The 13,345-nt window shown below is 32.1% G+C and overlaps 2 protein-coding genes across 5 annotated transcripts in view; both read right to left on the bottom strand.

Moving 5' to 3' along the window:
* LOC107455946 (sn-1-specific diacylglycerol lipase ABHD11) overlaps window positions 1–13,345 on the bottom strand; it is a 54,939-nt gene that overhangs the window by 14,630 nt on the left and 26,964 nt on the right. The window lies entirely within an intron of this gene.
* The window catches only part of LOC122272758 (sn-1-specific diacylglycerol lipase ABHD11-like), a gene marked incomplete at its 5' end in the record, with an annotated part of 18,659 nt that continues 7,401 nt past the window's right edge, over window positions 2,088–13,345 (bottom strand). The window contains 3 exon segments of the mRNA XM_043056742.2: window positions 2,088–2,705; window positions 4,757–4,953; window positions 6,863–7,051. Of these exon segments, the coding sequence (XP_042912676.2) occupies window positions 2,570–2,705; window positions 4,757–4,953; window positions 6,863–7,051 (522 nt within the window).

The raw sequence follows: 13,345 nt of genomic DNA, 5'->3' as shown, positions 1-13,345 counted from the left end.
CAGGTATTATATTACAGGGTAATAGTGTACCCTACCACAGGAAATAATTATAGGTCAATTAGGGGGTACACTATGTATATTTTAAATAGTGCATTAAAATATATATAATGTATGTATAAACATATGTCTTTCTTGTTTAAAAAAAATTCCTGGAATTTCATATCTTTAGTACTGTTGTGCAGGCTGTAATTGTATTCTGAGTTACGAGCATCATATATTTTCCATGTGAAATTGTTTCCTTTTATTAAATTTTAATCCCTACTGAAGATGCGACATCAATATCTCTTCTGGATGTTACTGTTTATTTTCTTTGTAATGTTTGTTTGCATATAGTTTATTTCTAAGTAGCACTGTTTTCTGGATTTCATACTTAATATTCTACGCATTTGTTAAAACTCTAATTTAAAAATTTACTCTAAACTCCAATTTGATTCTAATTTGATATCTTTAGTACTGTTATGCAGGCTGTAATTGTATTCTGAGTTACGAGCATCATATATTTTCCATGTGAAATTGTTTCCTTTTATTAAATTTGCATCCCTACTGAAGATGCGACATCAATATCTCTTCTGGATGTTACTGTTTATTTTGTTTGTAATATTTGTTTGCATATAGTTTATTTCTAAGTAGCACTGTTTTCTGGATTTCATATTTAATATTCCACCCATTTGTTGAAACTCTAATTTAAAAATTTTGAATATGTTTGCTTATGTAATTGAACTGTTGCGCTCACTTCGAACTTTCGGAGTGTCCCCGGATGCCCCCTTTACGGTAGCGGGACGGGTGTGTTAACGGGTAAAGCTTGTTATTAGTAGTTGGAAACTCAAATTTGTGACGGATATTCAGCGACGGTTATAAAATAAAATATAATTTTAGATCGGTAATCTGTCGTTCCATTACTAGCATTTCAATTTCAGTTTTAAAATTTAAAATATTTAAACAAGTTAAATAAATTCTGATCTTAATTCTTAAATTCAAAGATAAAAATTTAACAAAATTTTAGTTTCTGACTTAAATGATACAAAACCATTTTAAATTAAATAAGTATCCTCTCAAATAAAATGAGTTTAATCGCATGACATACCAGGATTTATGTTTGTTTATATTTGTGTGCAGGTTTTCTTTGAATTATAAAAAATATCTTTTATTTCAAATATAATTGTTATCTGACTACATATTGATATATTTCGTAATTTTTTTCACTTGTAAAAATTTTTAGCCTCTAACTACATTATTCATTTCAATTATAAAAGATAGAGGCATATGATTTAATACCTGTATTATTGCTAACCGCATCCAGCTATAAAACTGCATCTGAAAGGTATAGAAACTGCATCTTGTAAGGTAGAGGAATTTTTACAGAAATTTTGTAGTTTAAAAAAATGTAAAATTTAAGTTTTCCGAATTGTTTTTAAGGAAGCAATTTTAAAACGTTCGAATTTTTAATTTACTGAAATCAAAACTGGAAAAAAAATCGCATAGAGTATTCTTTTCTTTATCAATGTTCCATTTTTATTGCAGACAGAAAGCAATAGGTACAGAACACAAATTTAAGAGCTGAGCACCTGTATAACTTTTGATTTAAGGTTATTGGACTTTTACCTACTAAAATGTAACATTAATAGTTAAACGGCTTTAACGTTCATGACAAAACTATTAAGACTATATTTACTAAATTTTAGTTGCGCACCATATTTAGAGAATTTAGATAAAGGTAAGAGAACGATTTTTTAATTTATTTTGTAACATAAAACACCGTCTACGCAAATAATTAAAATTGAGATTTATCATGTGAAATTTCGATTATTAAATCAAAAGCTTTAAAGTTTGTTTTTCTTTTTCACCTTCTACATATTTTTTTACTTTTGTAACTCACTTCTATGTCTCAAAAATGATCTCACTTTTCGGTCTGAAAAACAAACTCCCCTCCCTCCCAATACCAGTATTTTTAACTGTATTAACAAAATAGGTTTTAACGTTTCCAAACACTGTGTTTCCGATTTAGTACCTTGTATTTTGTACTGAAGAAAGACTCAACAAAATTTTTTCTATTACAAAGGATGATAATTGAACCATAATATATGACATAGGTTTTAATCCTTTATTAGATACCGTGTTTCCCAATTAGGCACCATTTATTTCATAAGTATTACAAACCACTACAAACATAAAATTATTTTTCGTATGAACAAACCATCTTTTCGTATAAACAAACCACCAAAAAATGTAAATCATTTCAAAGCTAAAGAAAATTTCCAATTTAGCCAGATTGTTATACCAGTTTATTATTGACAATTAAAAAGTTAAATCTACTTTATTAAAAAAACAATATAAAATATAAACTGAATTATTGCATGGAGAAGTTACTTTTAACTAATAGTAATATAGCATTAAGTAAAAAAGTAAAATAATTACACGTCATATTTTGGCGTTTTATGATTTGGTATTGCATACAATACCTAGCCATTGTGAAAAATGTTTAATAGTTTAATACTTTTCCGGCTTTTTTTCGTCATTATATATAATACCAGATTTCCAAATTTCCCGGAAACATATACAATATATGTAATTATTCTTTTAAGAATTTCAACAAAGCATTAAAGAAGAGAATCGGAGCATCCGCATGAATATAGTGAGCAGCACTGTCAATTCCAACAAACTGGGCTTTTGGAAAATGTTTCTTAATAATTTCTGCTTCATCATTCCTAGAAAAAAGAACATCGAACAATGAGTAAGTAATATCATTCATCTGTGGTATTTTAAATTGAACATGTGAACCTGTGTGTGTTTTTATAGAAGATAGGCATTGACAGAATGGCAACACTAACAGAATCTTGAACAAATTATGGGTTGCCTTAGGCTCTGAAATACAGTATTGCTAGTAGAAGTAAATATTACTTCGTGTTTAAATAAAACTTTTGATGTTTTGCAACTAATGTTTCAAAAGAAAAGCGGTAGCAATTGTGGTTTACTTCTTTTCTCTCCAAAAATTAGTTTTCTCTATCAAAAAAATTCTAATAAAGCTTCAAATCCTAGTACTCTACTCCAATTAACAACATTGCATTTTTGAACCTAAAACAAATCATTAATGAACGACAATAGATAATGAGACGTTTTTTATTCGGGAATACATTAATGATAGTACTATGTAATAAAAATAACTTAAACTTTACGTTTTATTTAAATGCTTAGAATTTGGTAACCAATTTTTGAAAACATGCACTTAAATTCAGTTTAAATGAATATTTGCAGTATGTCAAGAATCAAGAACTCCAATACTTATTTATGATAAAACTCTGTTGGACAGATGGTAAGATGTTCGATTTTTTCACCAAATATTATTCATAAATTTCTGTCATATATTGATTTAGATTTCTGGGAGTCCTTTCATATCACAAAAAAAAAATCAAATAAAAATGATCTCAGTCTGCTGCTCCTAATTTATCAGATATTTGGAAGTTACTCATTGTTTTTATAAAACTTTAGCTATCAGTTTTTACTTACGTTTTTTGTGCTTACTCCCGTTGAAGTATATTTTCCTCACTTTGTCAGTGTAATATGTCAATTTGGATTATTTTGCTGATTCCTGTTACTTCTATTCCTGTTATTTTCTTTTTCTGATGACTATGCACCATGTGACACCGTCACGCGTCTGGGTTTTGATAAATGTATTAGTGAGAAGTCGGAAAGTAATGTCGATTTTTTTTAACATTGAATTCAAGTATATCAGATTCGATCAAGCTTTTTATACTTAATGAATGAAGTAATAACTCTTGTGATCAGAAAACCTCTTGTCAACTAGTTTAACAAATTTTCAATGACGAATCGATAACAAAATAATTTATATTTCAGACAAATACATGGAGATGATGATCGGACTTGAATCAGGTTTTCGATTTTTTGTTAATCGAAAACCTGAACCTAATCGAAATTCTGTTGTTAGTTTTTAATTAATCCTTTCGACCGATTAAGACCAAATTCAAAGAGATACTACATCACAGTTTTACTGAATACAGTGAGGTATTATCTCCATGCATTTGAAGGACAACTCAAAACAATTGTGCCAAGGAGCACTCCAGGTTAACAAAGTAACCGTTCAGATATACTCTAAAACTGTAACTAAATGTAAACAACAATAATAGACTATGCATGCTTACATCGAGCTCACTCTCCTTCATCCCATACGTAAATTATTTTCTCTTCCAAAAGCACCAATTTTGGCTTACTTTCGCTATTGTCTCTAGATTGTTTACAATCGACTATGAAATGATTTGAATGAAATAAGGATAATTATATTTTTATTTTTAAATATTTCTTATATGTATTAAGTAATATTAGAATATTTTATTTTTATACACTTGTACCCTGTTAAGTCTAGTTCGAATTTGCCTTTATATTCTCCTTGTTATGCGTATGTTTGAATTACAAACTTACAGTTTATTTTAAGAATTTAGGTGCTCCCTTAACTATCTATTCTTATTTTATACTGCGTTGTAAATATATCTTTACGGTTTTGTGTCATCGTGATCTTTAGTGTTACTGAGCACCGAAAATGGTGACTATTACTTAAAACTGAACGGATTATGGTAAAATATCCACCAAGAGCACTCTTTGATGTTTGAATACACCAAAAATTACCTCCAGTATTTCTTTACATTATGTTTGGTATCAAATAGTTGCCACCATTTTCAAGATACAATAAAATTTTTGAATTGCAAAATATATAATGCTTAGATATCATAGGAACATTACTTACACGTGAATCATTGATTTTTTTCCATAAATAAAGTAAGAAGGACCATCAAACACACCTTCATATTTTGATATTAGAGTATCTTCATTTTCTAAAGATTTCCTTAATACTTTTAAATTTGACGAATGGCTAATACTACCATCGGAATTTTGGTTCAGAAAGTTGGAGTTTTTTCCCTCTGCTTTTCTAATGTGTGGTTTCTGTAAGTAATTAAAAATTCCTCACAGTACAAAATTTTATAATAAATTATTTATATTTTTAAGAAAATTATAATAATTAAAATACAATTTCCGCTTGAATTTAGAGTATGAATTGCCTTCAAAATAGGTTGTTTTCAAAGAAAATAAAAAGAATTCTTCAAAATTTCAGAGAGATCGTTGCAGTATTAGTTTCTGCAACGTCATTAATAAAGGCAGCGTAGTTACAATAAGTGTTCGAAATTTCGTACACTAATGATGCTTGACTATATGCCCACGTATATACCACACAATATGAGATTCTCAAAAGGTGGGTCTGCTGACAAAAACATAACATAACAGAAATAAAATTTCTCCAACGTTGGGTGTGTTTCTCTAATACCTTTGTCTTTCGGCTAACCATGAGAACGTTTCGTTATTTTTTTTTCTCCGAGTAACGCAAATGCGATTTAGATTCATCAAAACGTCCTCCACGAAGATTACTTTGTCCCAATACTTAATCATGGAGTTCCCTAGTCACCTGGAATGGATTCAAAATTACAACACTGCGGAATTAAACATAGCTAGTTGTGAACCTGGAAATTAGTCGGCTGTTTTAAATTTAAAAACTTCAGCGATTGCTCTCTTCCTAATGAGGTGACCCAAGTTCGAATCACAGCATTGTCTTGTCAATGCTAATTCTGCTCCCGGCTCGCACTGACAGCATTGCTGACGTAAGATGTTCTCAGAGGTTGACGAATCATGGGTTAGAATCCTCTTGCCAAAGGGATTACGGGGATAATGATAATCTTTCGTGGTTTTCTCCCTCATGTTACGGATATGCGGGTTACTAAGATCAAAAATCAGCTAGTTTGTCATCTGGATTACGTTCAAAATTATAGGGCTACGGAGATAAACATAGTCGTAAACTCAATAGAGAACTCATAGTCGTAAACTCTGTTCAGTGCTTCGCAGTGAACTTATTGCTATTCAAACAGGTCTGGAAAATATCAGGGCTAGAGCCACTTTTGGGAATGTCTGGATCTTCACGTACAGTCGTAGCTGTATTCAGCACCTGAGCAATTGGAAGAGAGTAACGGACCGGTCTGGTGTCTCTATACTTCGTTTATTAAATGCCCTCTCAGCCTCCCATGACATCCATATACAGTGGATACCCTCACACGTGTGTCTTTTGCGCAACGAACGTGCTGATCGAATGTGCTGTTCAGTTGCAAAGGAAGGTACTTCCCTCCCAGCCTCTCCAAACACGGCCCTCACATACTCTGAATTATTTTCTATCCTCCAAACTTAAGTTAATAAAGCTTGACTTGTTCCACCGGATCAAAATTGGTATCCTCGCAAGCGTCCTGGAGGAACCCTTGACCTTCAGGGTACACGTGCCGACCAAACCGCTACCTGTCGATTTGTCCGTGGGCATACTAAGAGCCTCACTTTCAGTGGACAAATTAAACTTTTTACAACTTGTAAAAAGTGCAACTCCACCAAGACTAGTCCTCACCATCTACTTGATTGCCTGGATTTCACTATGGAAGAGGTTCTTGAGAGACCTCTCCTTTTCATCGATTTTTTGAAGACTCACGGCCTCATGTCACGGCCTCTGGTATAGCTCCGCTATCCCAGCTGGGATTGGAAAAAACAAAAGTTTTCTATAAATTAGATTTTTAAAGCGGAAATGTTTAAATTTGATATAAGTTAATTCATTTTTGAAAAACAAAAATAAATGCTGCCCATTGGAAAAACTAGCGTTGTCCCATATTTTTCCTGCCTATATAAATTTGACTCGACCAATTTCACCATACTCATAAATAAAGAGTTGAAAAAGTCTATAAAAAATCAGGATCATTGGATACGCAGCCAAATGGTAAATAGTTCAATTCAGTTTTATAAGTTGAGTTTAATAATAATAACTTACTACATCATCTGGAACTCGTTCATACATAAAATCACTGAGGAACTTTGCAGCCTCTTGTTCAGTAGAAACTTTTGGCATGTTCAAGATAGCTTGTTCGTGTAATGAAAATACCAACTTTGCAAAGTTTAAAAAATCTTTATTTACTAAAACACCAAAATCTTCGATAATTATTTTATCAACTTTTGCGGGCTGAAAAAAATGATATTGTAAGTTGAAATCTGTTGGAGTTACAAAAAGTTACAAGTTTTTTGTAAAAGAACTTTTGATATCAATCTGCAATTTTTAAATTTTGAAAAATTAGGATGTCTGTTAAATTATGAAATAAACTTTTTAAGGCGATCAATTAATTCAATTATGCGTTGTGTCCTTTTATTATGTAGTTTCGAAAAGGAAAAAATAGTAGTAGCACAAGCTTTTCATTATTACGACTTATTTTGCAGAAATAAGATGATTCTGTAAAAATCATAATATATTAATAATATAAATATTGAATCGGAAATCACAATGCGTTTTTAAAAGCTAAAAAGGTAAGTAGCACACCCATATGAATAAGCAAATTTGTTCGATCTTTATTTTCACACAGGTATTTCTTATTAATGGACAAAAATATGCTAATGGACATTAAATGGACAGTAAAAAGTCATACAGCTGCGAGAACAAAAATAAATAAATAAATAGCCGAACAGGAAAATAACTTTAAATTAGAAATATAAAAATATTTATAGAAAAACAATACCTTAATGACTTTTATTATTTTTATGCTGATGACAAAAAAAAACAATACGGACGAGCGGGAAAATGAGCAAATATTGTCTTTCATAAATATATATTATATTAATGACTAGCTGTACCCGTTCACACGTTGCTGTGATTAATGATCAAATGTATACAATACATCAAAATGGAAATTAATAATAAAATTATCCCAACATATATGTCATTTGAATATAATGAAACATAGATATACATAGTTGATGGTAGAATAAACATGTTTCTTCACTTGTGATATTAAACAATATTGCAAAAGATATAATCATAAAATGAATGATATTTGATGATTGATGGTGAACTTTATCTTAGTAGTGCTTGTAAATATGCAACATTTTTTGTTTTCCTATCTGGTGCAAGAACAAATAAATTTGATGGTTTTCCAACTCGTGAACACGCAACGTACAGCTGTCAATGTGAGAAGCATGGATTTATCAAATTTAATCCACATACTTGCAATGATTGTCCCTGTGCTTTGTTAATGGTCATTGCAAAGGCTAGTCGTACTGGAAACTGTAGACGTTTGAATTCAAATATAGTATACGTTGGTATCATGGGAATGTGTGGTATTAGTTCATGTTCTCCTTGGTGTTTTCCATTTAAAATGGTTGCTTCAATTATGTTATTCATAAATTTTTTTACTGATAGCCTAGTCCCATTGCAAAGTAGCGGTGGATTTATATTTCGTAGAAGGATGATTGGGGAACCAATTTTCAAAGATAAAATATGCAGTGTCATTCCTGGTAGATCCATTGAATTTAAAAATTTTATTGGATAATTAACTGATTCATCTTGATTGACAACAGTATCTATGGATTTATATGTTGTTTCTTCATCAGGTATTTTATTTTGAATTTTGCAGTTTATTAAATTCACATCAATGTTTCTGGCTGCCAATATAGCACGCTCCCTAAGCCATTGATTATTTTTATAATTCTGCGATAAATTTGGAAAAACTTTTGCAATCAATTCATCAGTGGATTTTACAATGTGACAAAAGTTTTCTGGTAATGTAATACAGTGTGTGAATTGGTCCATTTCTACTTTACCATTCCCAATATCTAACAATTGTTTTGTAAATCGTTCAGAAGATTCATCTTGTTGTAATTAAATACGATTATTGGTCTTTAAAAATATTTTCTCCACATACCGCTATAACACTGATGATTTGAGACATCCATTCAATTCATCTGCTGGTGTTGAACGGGGTATGACTGGTAGAGTTTGTCTAAAATCACCAGCTAGCAAAATGAGTGCACCACCAAAGAGCTGCTCATTTCCTCTCAAATCTTTTAATGTGCTATTGAGTGCTTCTAATGATTTCTTGTGTGCCATGGTGCATTCATCCCATATTATAAGCTGACATGATCTTAGTACTTTTCCCATTCCAGAATCTTTGCTAATATTACATGTTGGAGTTTCAATTACCTGCACATTTAATGGCAATTTCAATGCTGAATGTGCTGTTCGACCACCGTCCAAAAGAGTTGCTGCAGTATCAGATGATGCAATAGCAAGTGCAATATTATTTTGTGATCTTATAGTTGCCAGAATAATTGAAATAAGAAAAGTTTTGCCATTACCTGCAGGTGAATCTAAGAAATATAAGCCACAACTCTTGTTAGATATTGCATTTATAATTGTGTCATATGCTGTTCGTCGTTCTAATACCAATTTCGGAAGATTAATTCGAACAAATGTTTGTAATTCATTAACATCGAAGTGTACATAATTCATTATTCATTAACAACATAATTCATTAACATCATTTTTCCCAAAGATCCTTTTGATTATCCGGAAAGTTAGTATGATGGAAAATAGTGTACAGTCCGCAAAAAAAAAAAGAAACANTCATTAACATCGAAGTGCGTTTCTCGTTGTATATCACGATCGAAAATGTCATTACCAGATCTATTTGGAGCAATCATTCCCAAATCTGTCAGTGATTTGTTGGCTATTGTCAAACATACATTCTCAATTAAAATCAATGCTTCATTGTATATATTTGATGTAAATTGAATGTTGGGATTAGCATTTATTCTACGCATGCTGTGTAAAATGTCTTCACTCATATAGTCTTTATATTTTTCCCAAAGATCCTTTGGATTAGACGGAAAATATGTAGTTAGTATGATGGAAAATAGTGTACGTATCTGTGGTGGTTGAGCTGTATTAGAATCATCAGCGAGTGAAATATCCCAATGAGCATCGTTTTCTAAGAGACTTAATTTTTGTCAAGCCTCATGAAATGTAGCACACACACGGCCATTGACTGTTTTTAATTCTTGGAAAGATGTTTGTCCCCGAACATTGATTAATAATAATCTCAGGTAAAAGCATTCTGCGTTATTTGGATGTACAGTGTACAGACGACCCAATGCATGTGTGGAATATAAATTTAGATGACCTTGTACTGCTCTACCTTGTTTACGACGCTGAAATTTTCTTGATGATGTATTCCAAGTAAAATAAGTTGGTACTTCAGAGTACAGTAGCGTCCTTTCAAAGGTATTATTTCAACATAATGCGAAAAATTCAGTTAATGTTGTTGGCGGTGGTGACATTGCTCTTGCACGTACATATTCTGATGTAAAATACACACGCTGTCCATTTTCAAGATGTACTGCTAAATGAACAACCGTTGGATATCGCTCATGAATGGAAAATGATAAAATACGCCATACAGCCTCATTGCTACTTATGTAGCGTCCCAGTTGATATTGGGTGACTTCATCGTTAGAAGCAGTTGTATTTTCCAGTGCATACACTGCCATATCGCTTCCTTTGTTCACATATTTGCAAATATATTTTATAGCTTTCACTGAATTGCAGTACTCAACATTTATGTGCGCGTTATACGTTTTTAGTAGTAATGGAGAATATGGTACTACCCAACGATTATCAACATCAATAGTATTGTTGAGTACTTTTAGTTTAATGGATTTTCCACCATCTTCGGTAGATCGTCGTCGATAGAGTGGATATCCATCATTGCCTGTAATAGTTTCAGCAAGTAAGTCTCTAGGATACCGCTTTGTGCACTTTCCATCTGACATGCATGGTGAATTATTATTTAGTGAGCCACATGGACCGTGAATCATATTTTTTGAGACAATATCGTGCAAATCTTTATCAATTTCAATGTCTGGTATTTCTGCAGAGATGATTTCATCAATTCTGTTAGGTGTTATCTTTTCCATCATCCATATTAAAATATGCGCATGTGGTAAACCTCTTTTTTGTCATTCAATGGAATACATCCAACAGCACGTCTCTCCAAATACATGGTGTTTGACAATAAAATCTATTAACGATTTTAATTTTTGTTTAAATACACGTGCAGAAATATCATGACGATCTGATGGTGATTGTCCAGTTAATAAAAGCTCCTTTATTTCATCCCACGCTGGGTTGCATGTAAATGCAATGAAAAAATCTGGACGACCATATGCACGAACATACGTCATTGCATCTTATGCATATTCATGCATGTGTCTTGGGCTACCTGTATATGTGGATGGTAAAATGACCATTTTCCAACATTCACTGAGATTGCCATCATTTACAACTGCATCACGTAAATGGATGTACTCTTCAGAACGCAATTTAACTTGATTTAGTCGTATGTAGAGGAGTTTTTCATTTTTTATTTTTGCATACATGTCAGCAATGTATTGATGAAATAATTGTCTGCATTTCAATATATGATTATCAGCATTCTCACGAATCATTATTCGATATGCATAATAAGGCATAGCACTGACCTTTTTGTTAATGTCCACATTAGTTGTAGGATTTCTCTTATTAATATTAAAATGATATCCAGCCTCTCCTTGCCAAAATAAAATGGGATATTGTAATGCATCATATGAACGATGCGTTTCTGATACTTTCTGGACGTCACCATTTCTACGATGAAGAATTATGTCGCGAGAAGTAAATTCTTCACCAACTATGACAATTGCCACTTCATCAATCGTTGGCGCGTTGAATTGTCTTCGATGTTGACCAATAGGTGTTTTATCTGCCTTTATTATTACTTTGTAATCGTCAGATGGCATTTGTTCAATGGCGGTTTTAAATAGTTTAATTGATTCATTATGTTGTTCAAACAAATTTTGTAATTCAGCGACAATCTCTCGTTTAGTACTCATATTCAGTTGACACCGTCTGTTAATTTGTTGTTCGTCAGTATTTCCCATAAAATATATCTGAAGATATTTGTGATCAGCATTTGTCAAGAGTAGTAGTGATCCAGCATGTTGATAAATTTGCCCTTGTACTTTAAATGTTGGCATATAATTTGCGTTAACGATATTCGTTGCTCTGAACGATGTCATTTGGAAGCATGAATTGTACTTGCGTATATTTTTCAAAACATTTTTTGATTGACTTGTTTCACCTGATACTAAAGTTAATAATGATTCAGGTGGTGAACGCAAGTCTGGTAACTTTACTTTTCCACCTGCACAGCACATACCTGGTGCTTCATTTTTAAATTTTTGAGCACCACAATACGTACACTTTTTATCCATTTTTCCAATAATTACACTTGGGTGAAGACTGTAATTGTAAAGGTGATTGTAATTGAAACCACATAAATTCAAATCAGTATATATCGTTCGTCTTGTCTGCGTTCCGCGAATTCGATTCCTTTGCTGCCTTGCTTGCCTCTGTTCACTCGTTTCTAATGTTCGAGCAAGAGCAATGTGAACTCGATCTCTTTCTTGCCTTTCTTGCATCTGTTCCCTCGTTTCTAATGTTCGAGCAAAAGCAGTGTGATCTCGATCTCTTTCTTGCCTATCTTGTCTCTGCTCACTTGTCTCTAATGTTCGAGCAAGAGTAGTGTGATCTCGATCTCTTTCTTGCCTAGCTTGTCTCTGCTCACTTGTTTCTAAAGCTCGTTTTTCTCTTCTCCTTTTCGTTTGATTTGTAGATCGACCAACGACACTTCGCTTTGGTGGCATAATTGAGGGGTTAAATAAAACGTATTTTCAAAAAATAATTAAATTTTTCTCGTATTAATAATTGTAAAAGTTCTTTGACATCTTAAAAAACAACTTACAAACGTATTACATCTTAAAAAAATAATAGAAGTTGCCATCTTCAGTCATTGTAAAGTGGTAATAATACAGAATATGATATCACGCGAATAATACAAACTATAGCAATAATAAAAATAATCTCATATGCAGGAATCTAGCAAATATTACATTATACTGCTAAGCTGAATTTCAAACATCATTACTAATTAAATGTTATTTTGATATTTTTTGGATGAAATTTGCTTTCACCTTTACTTTTATTAAGCAGTTTTCACAATACTAAATCCATGATGCGACTAATAATTCCATTCTCATTGATTTTACGTGCTTGTGCTCACCTGACATAAAGAAACTTGCGCGAATTATAATTAAATATTAAAGTATATGTAATTTACTCTTCTAAAAGAACAGAGCTATAAGATAGAAAATATCACTGTTGTTATCTTCAAGATATTTGAAAACTGAATCGTTTAAAGCAAAATTTAAAACAATTGCTAACTTTTAACCAATCAGAAAATTCCATTTCGACTTTCGCTGATATCGCTGGAACGGTTTGTCGCAGAATGTTCTAATGTCGACAGAAACCTTCCTCGTGCTTTGAACTATCTGTATGCCAAGTTTCATAGCTTTCTGTCGGATGGTTTAGGAGTCTATAGAGGACAGACAGACA

The sequence above is a fragment of the Parasteatoda tepidariorum genome, chromosome 2 (assembly GCF_043381705.1).
Source record: "Parasteatoda tepidariorum isolate YZ-2023 chromosome 2, CAS_Ptep_4.0, whole genome shotgun sequence".
Lineage (NCBI taxonomy): Eukaryota > Metazoa > Arthropoda > Arachnida > Araneae > Theridiidae > Parasteatoda > Parasteatoda tepidariorum.
Note: the sequence above shows the minus strand (reverse complement) of the source record. Positions and strands in the feature narration are given on the sequence as shown.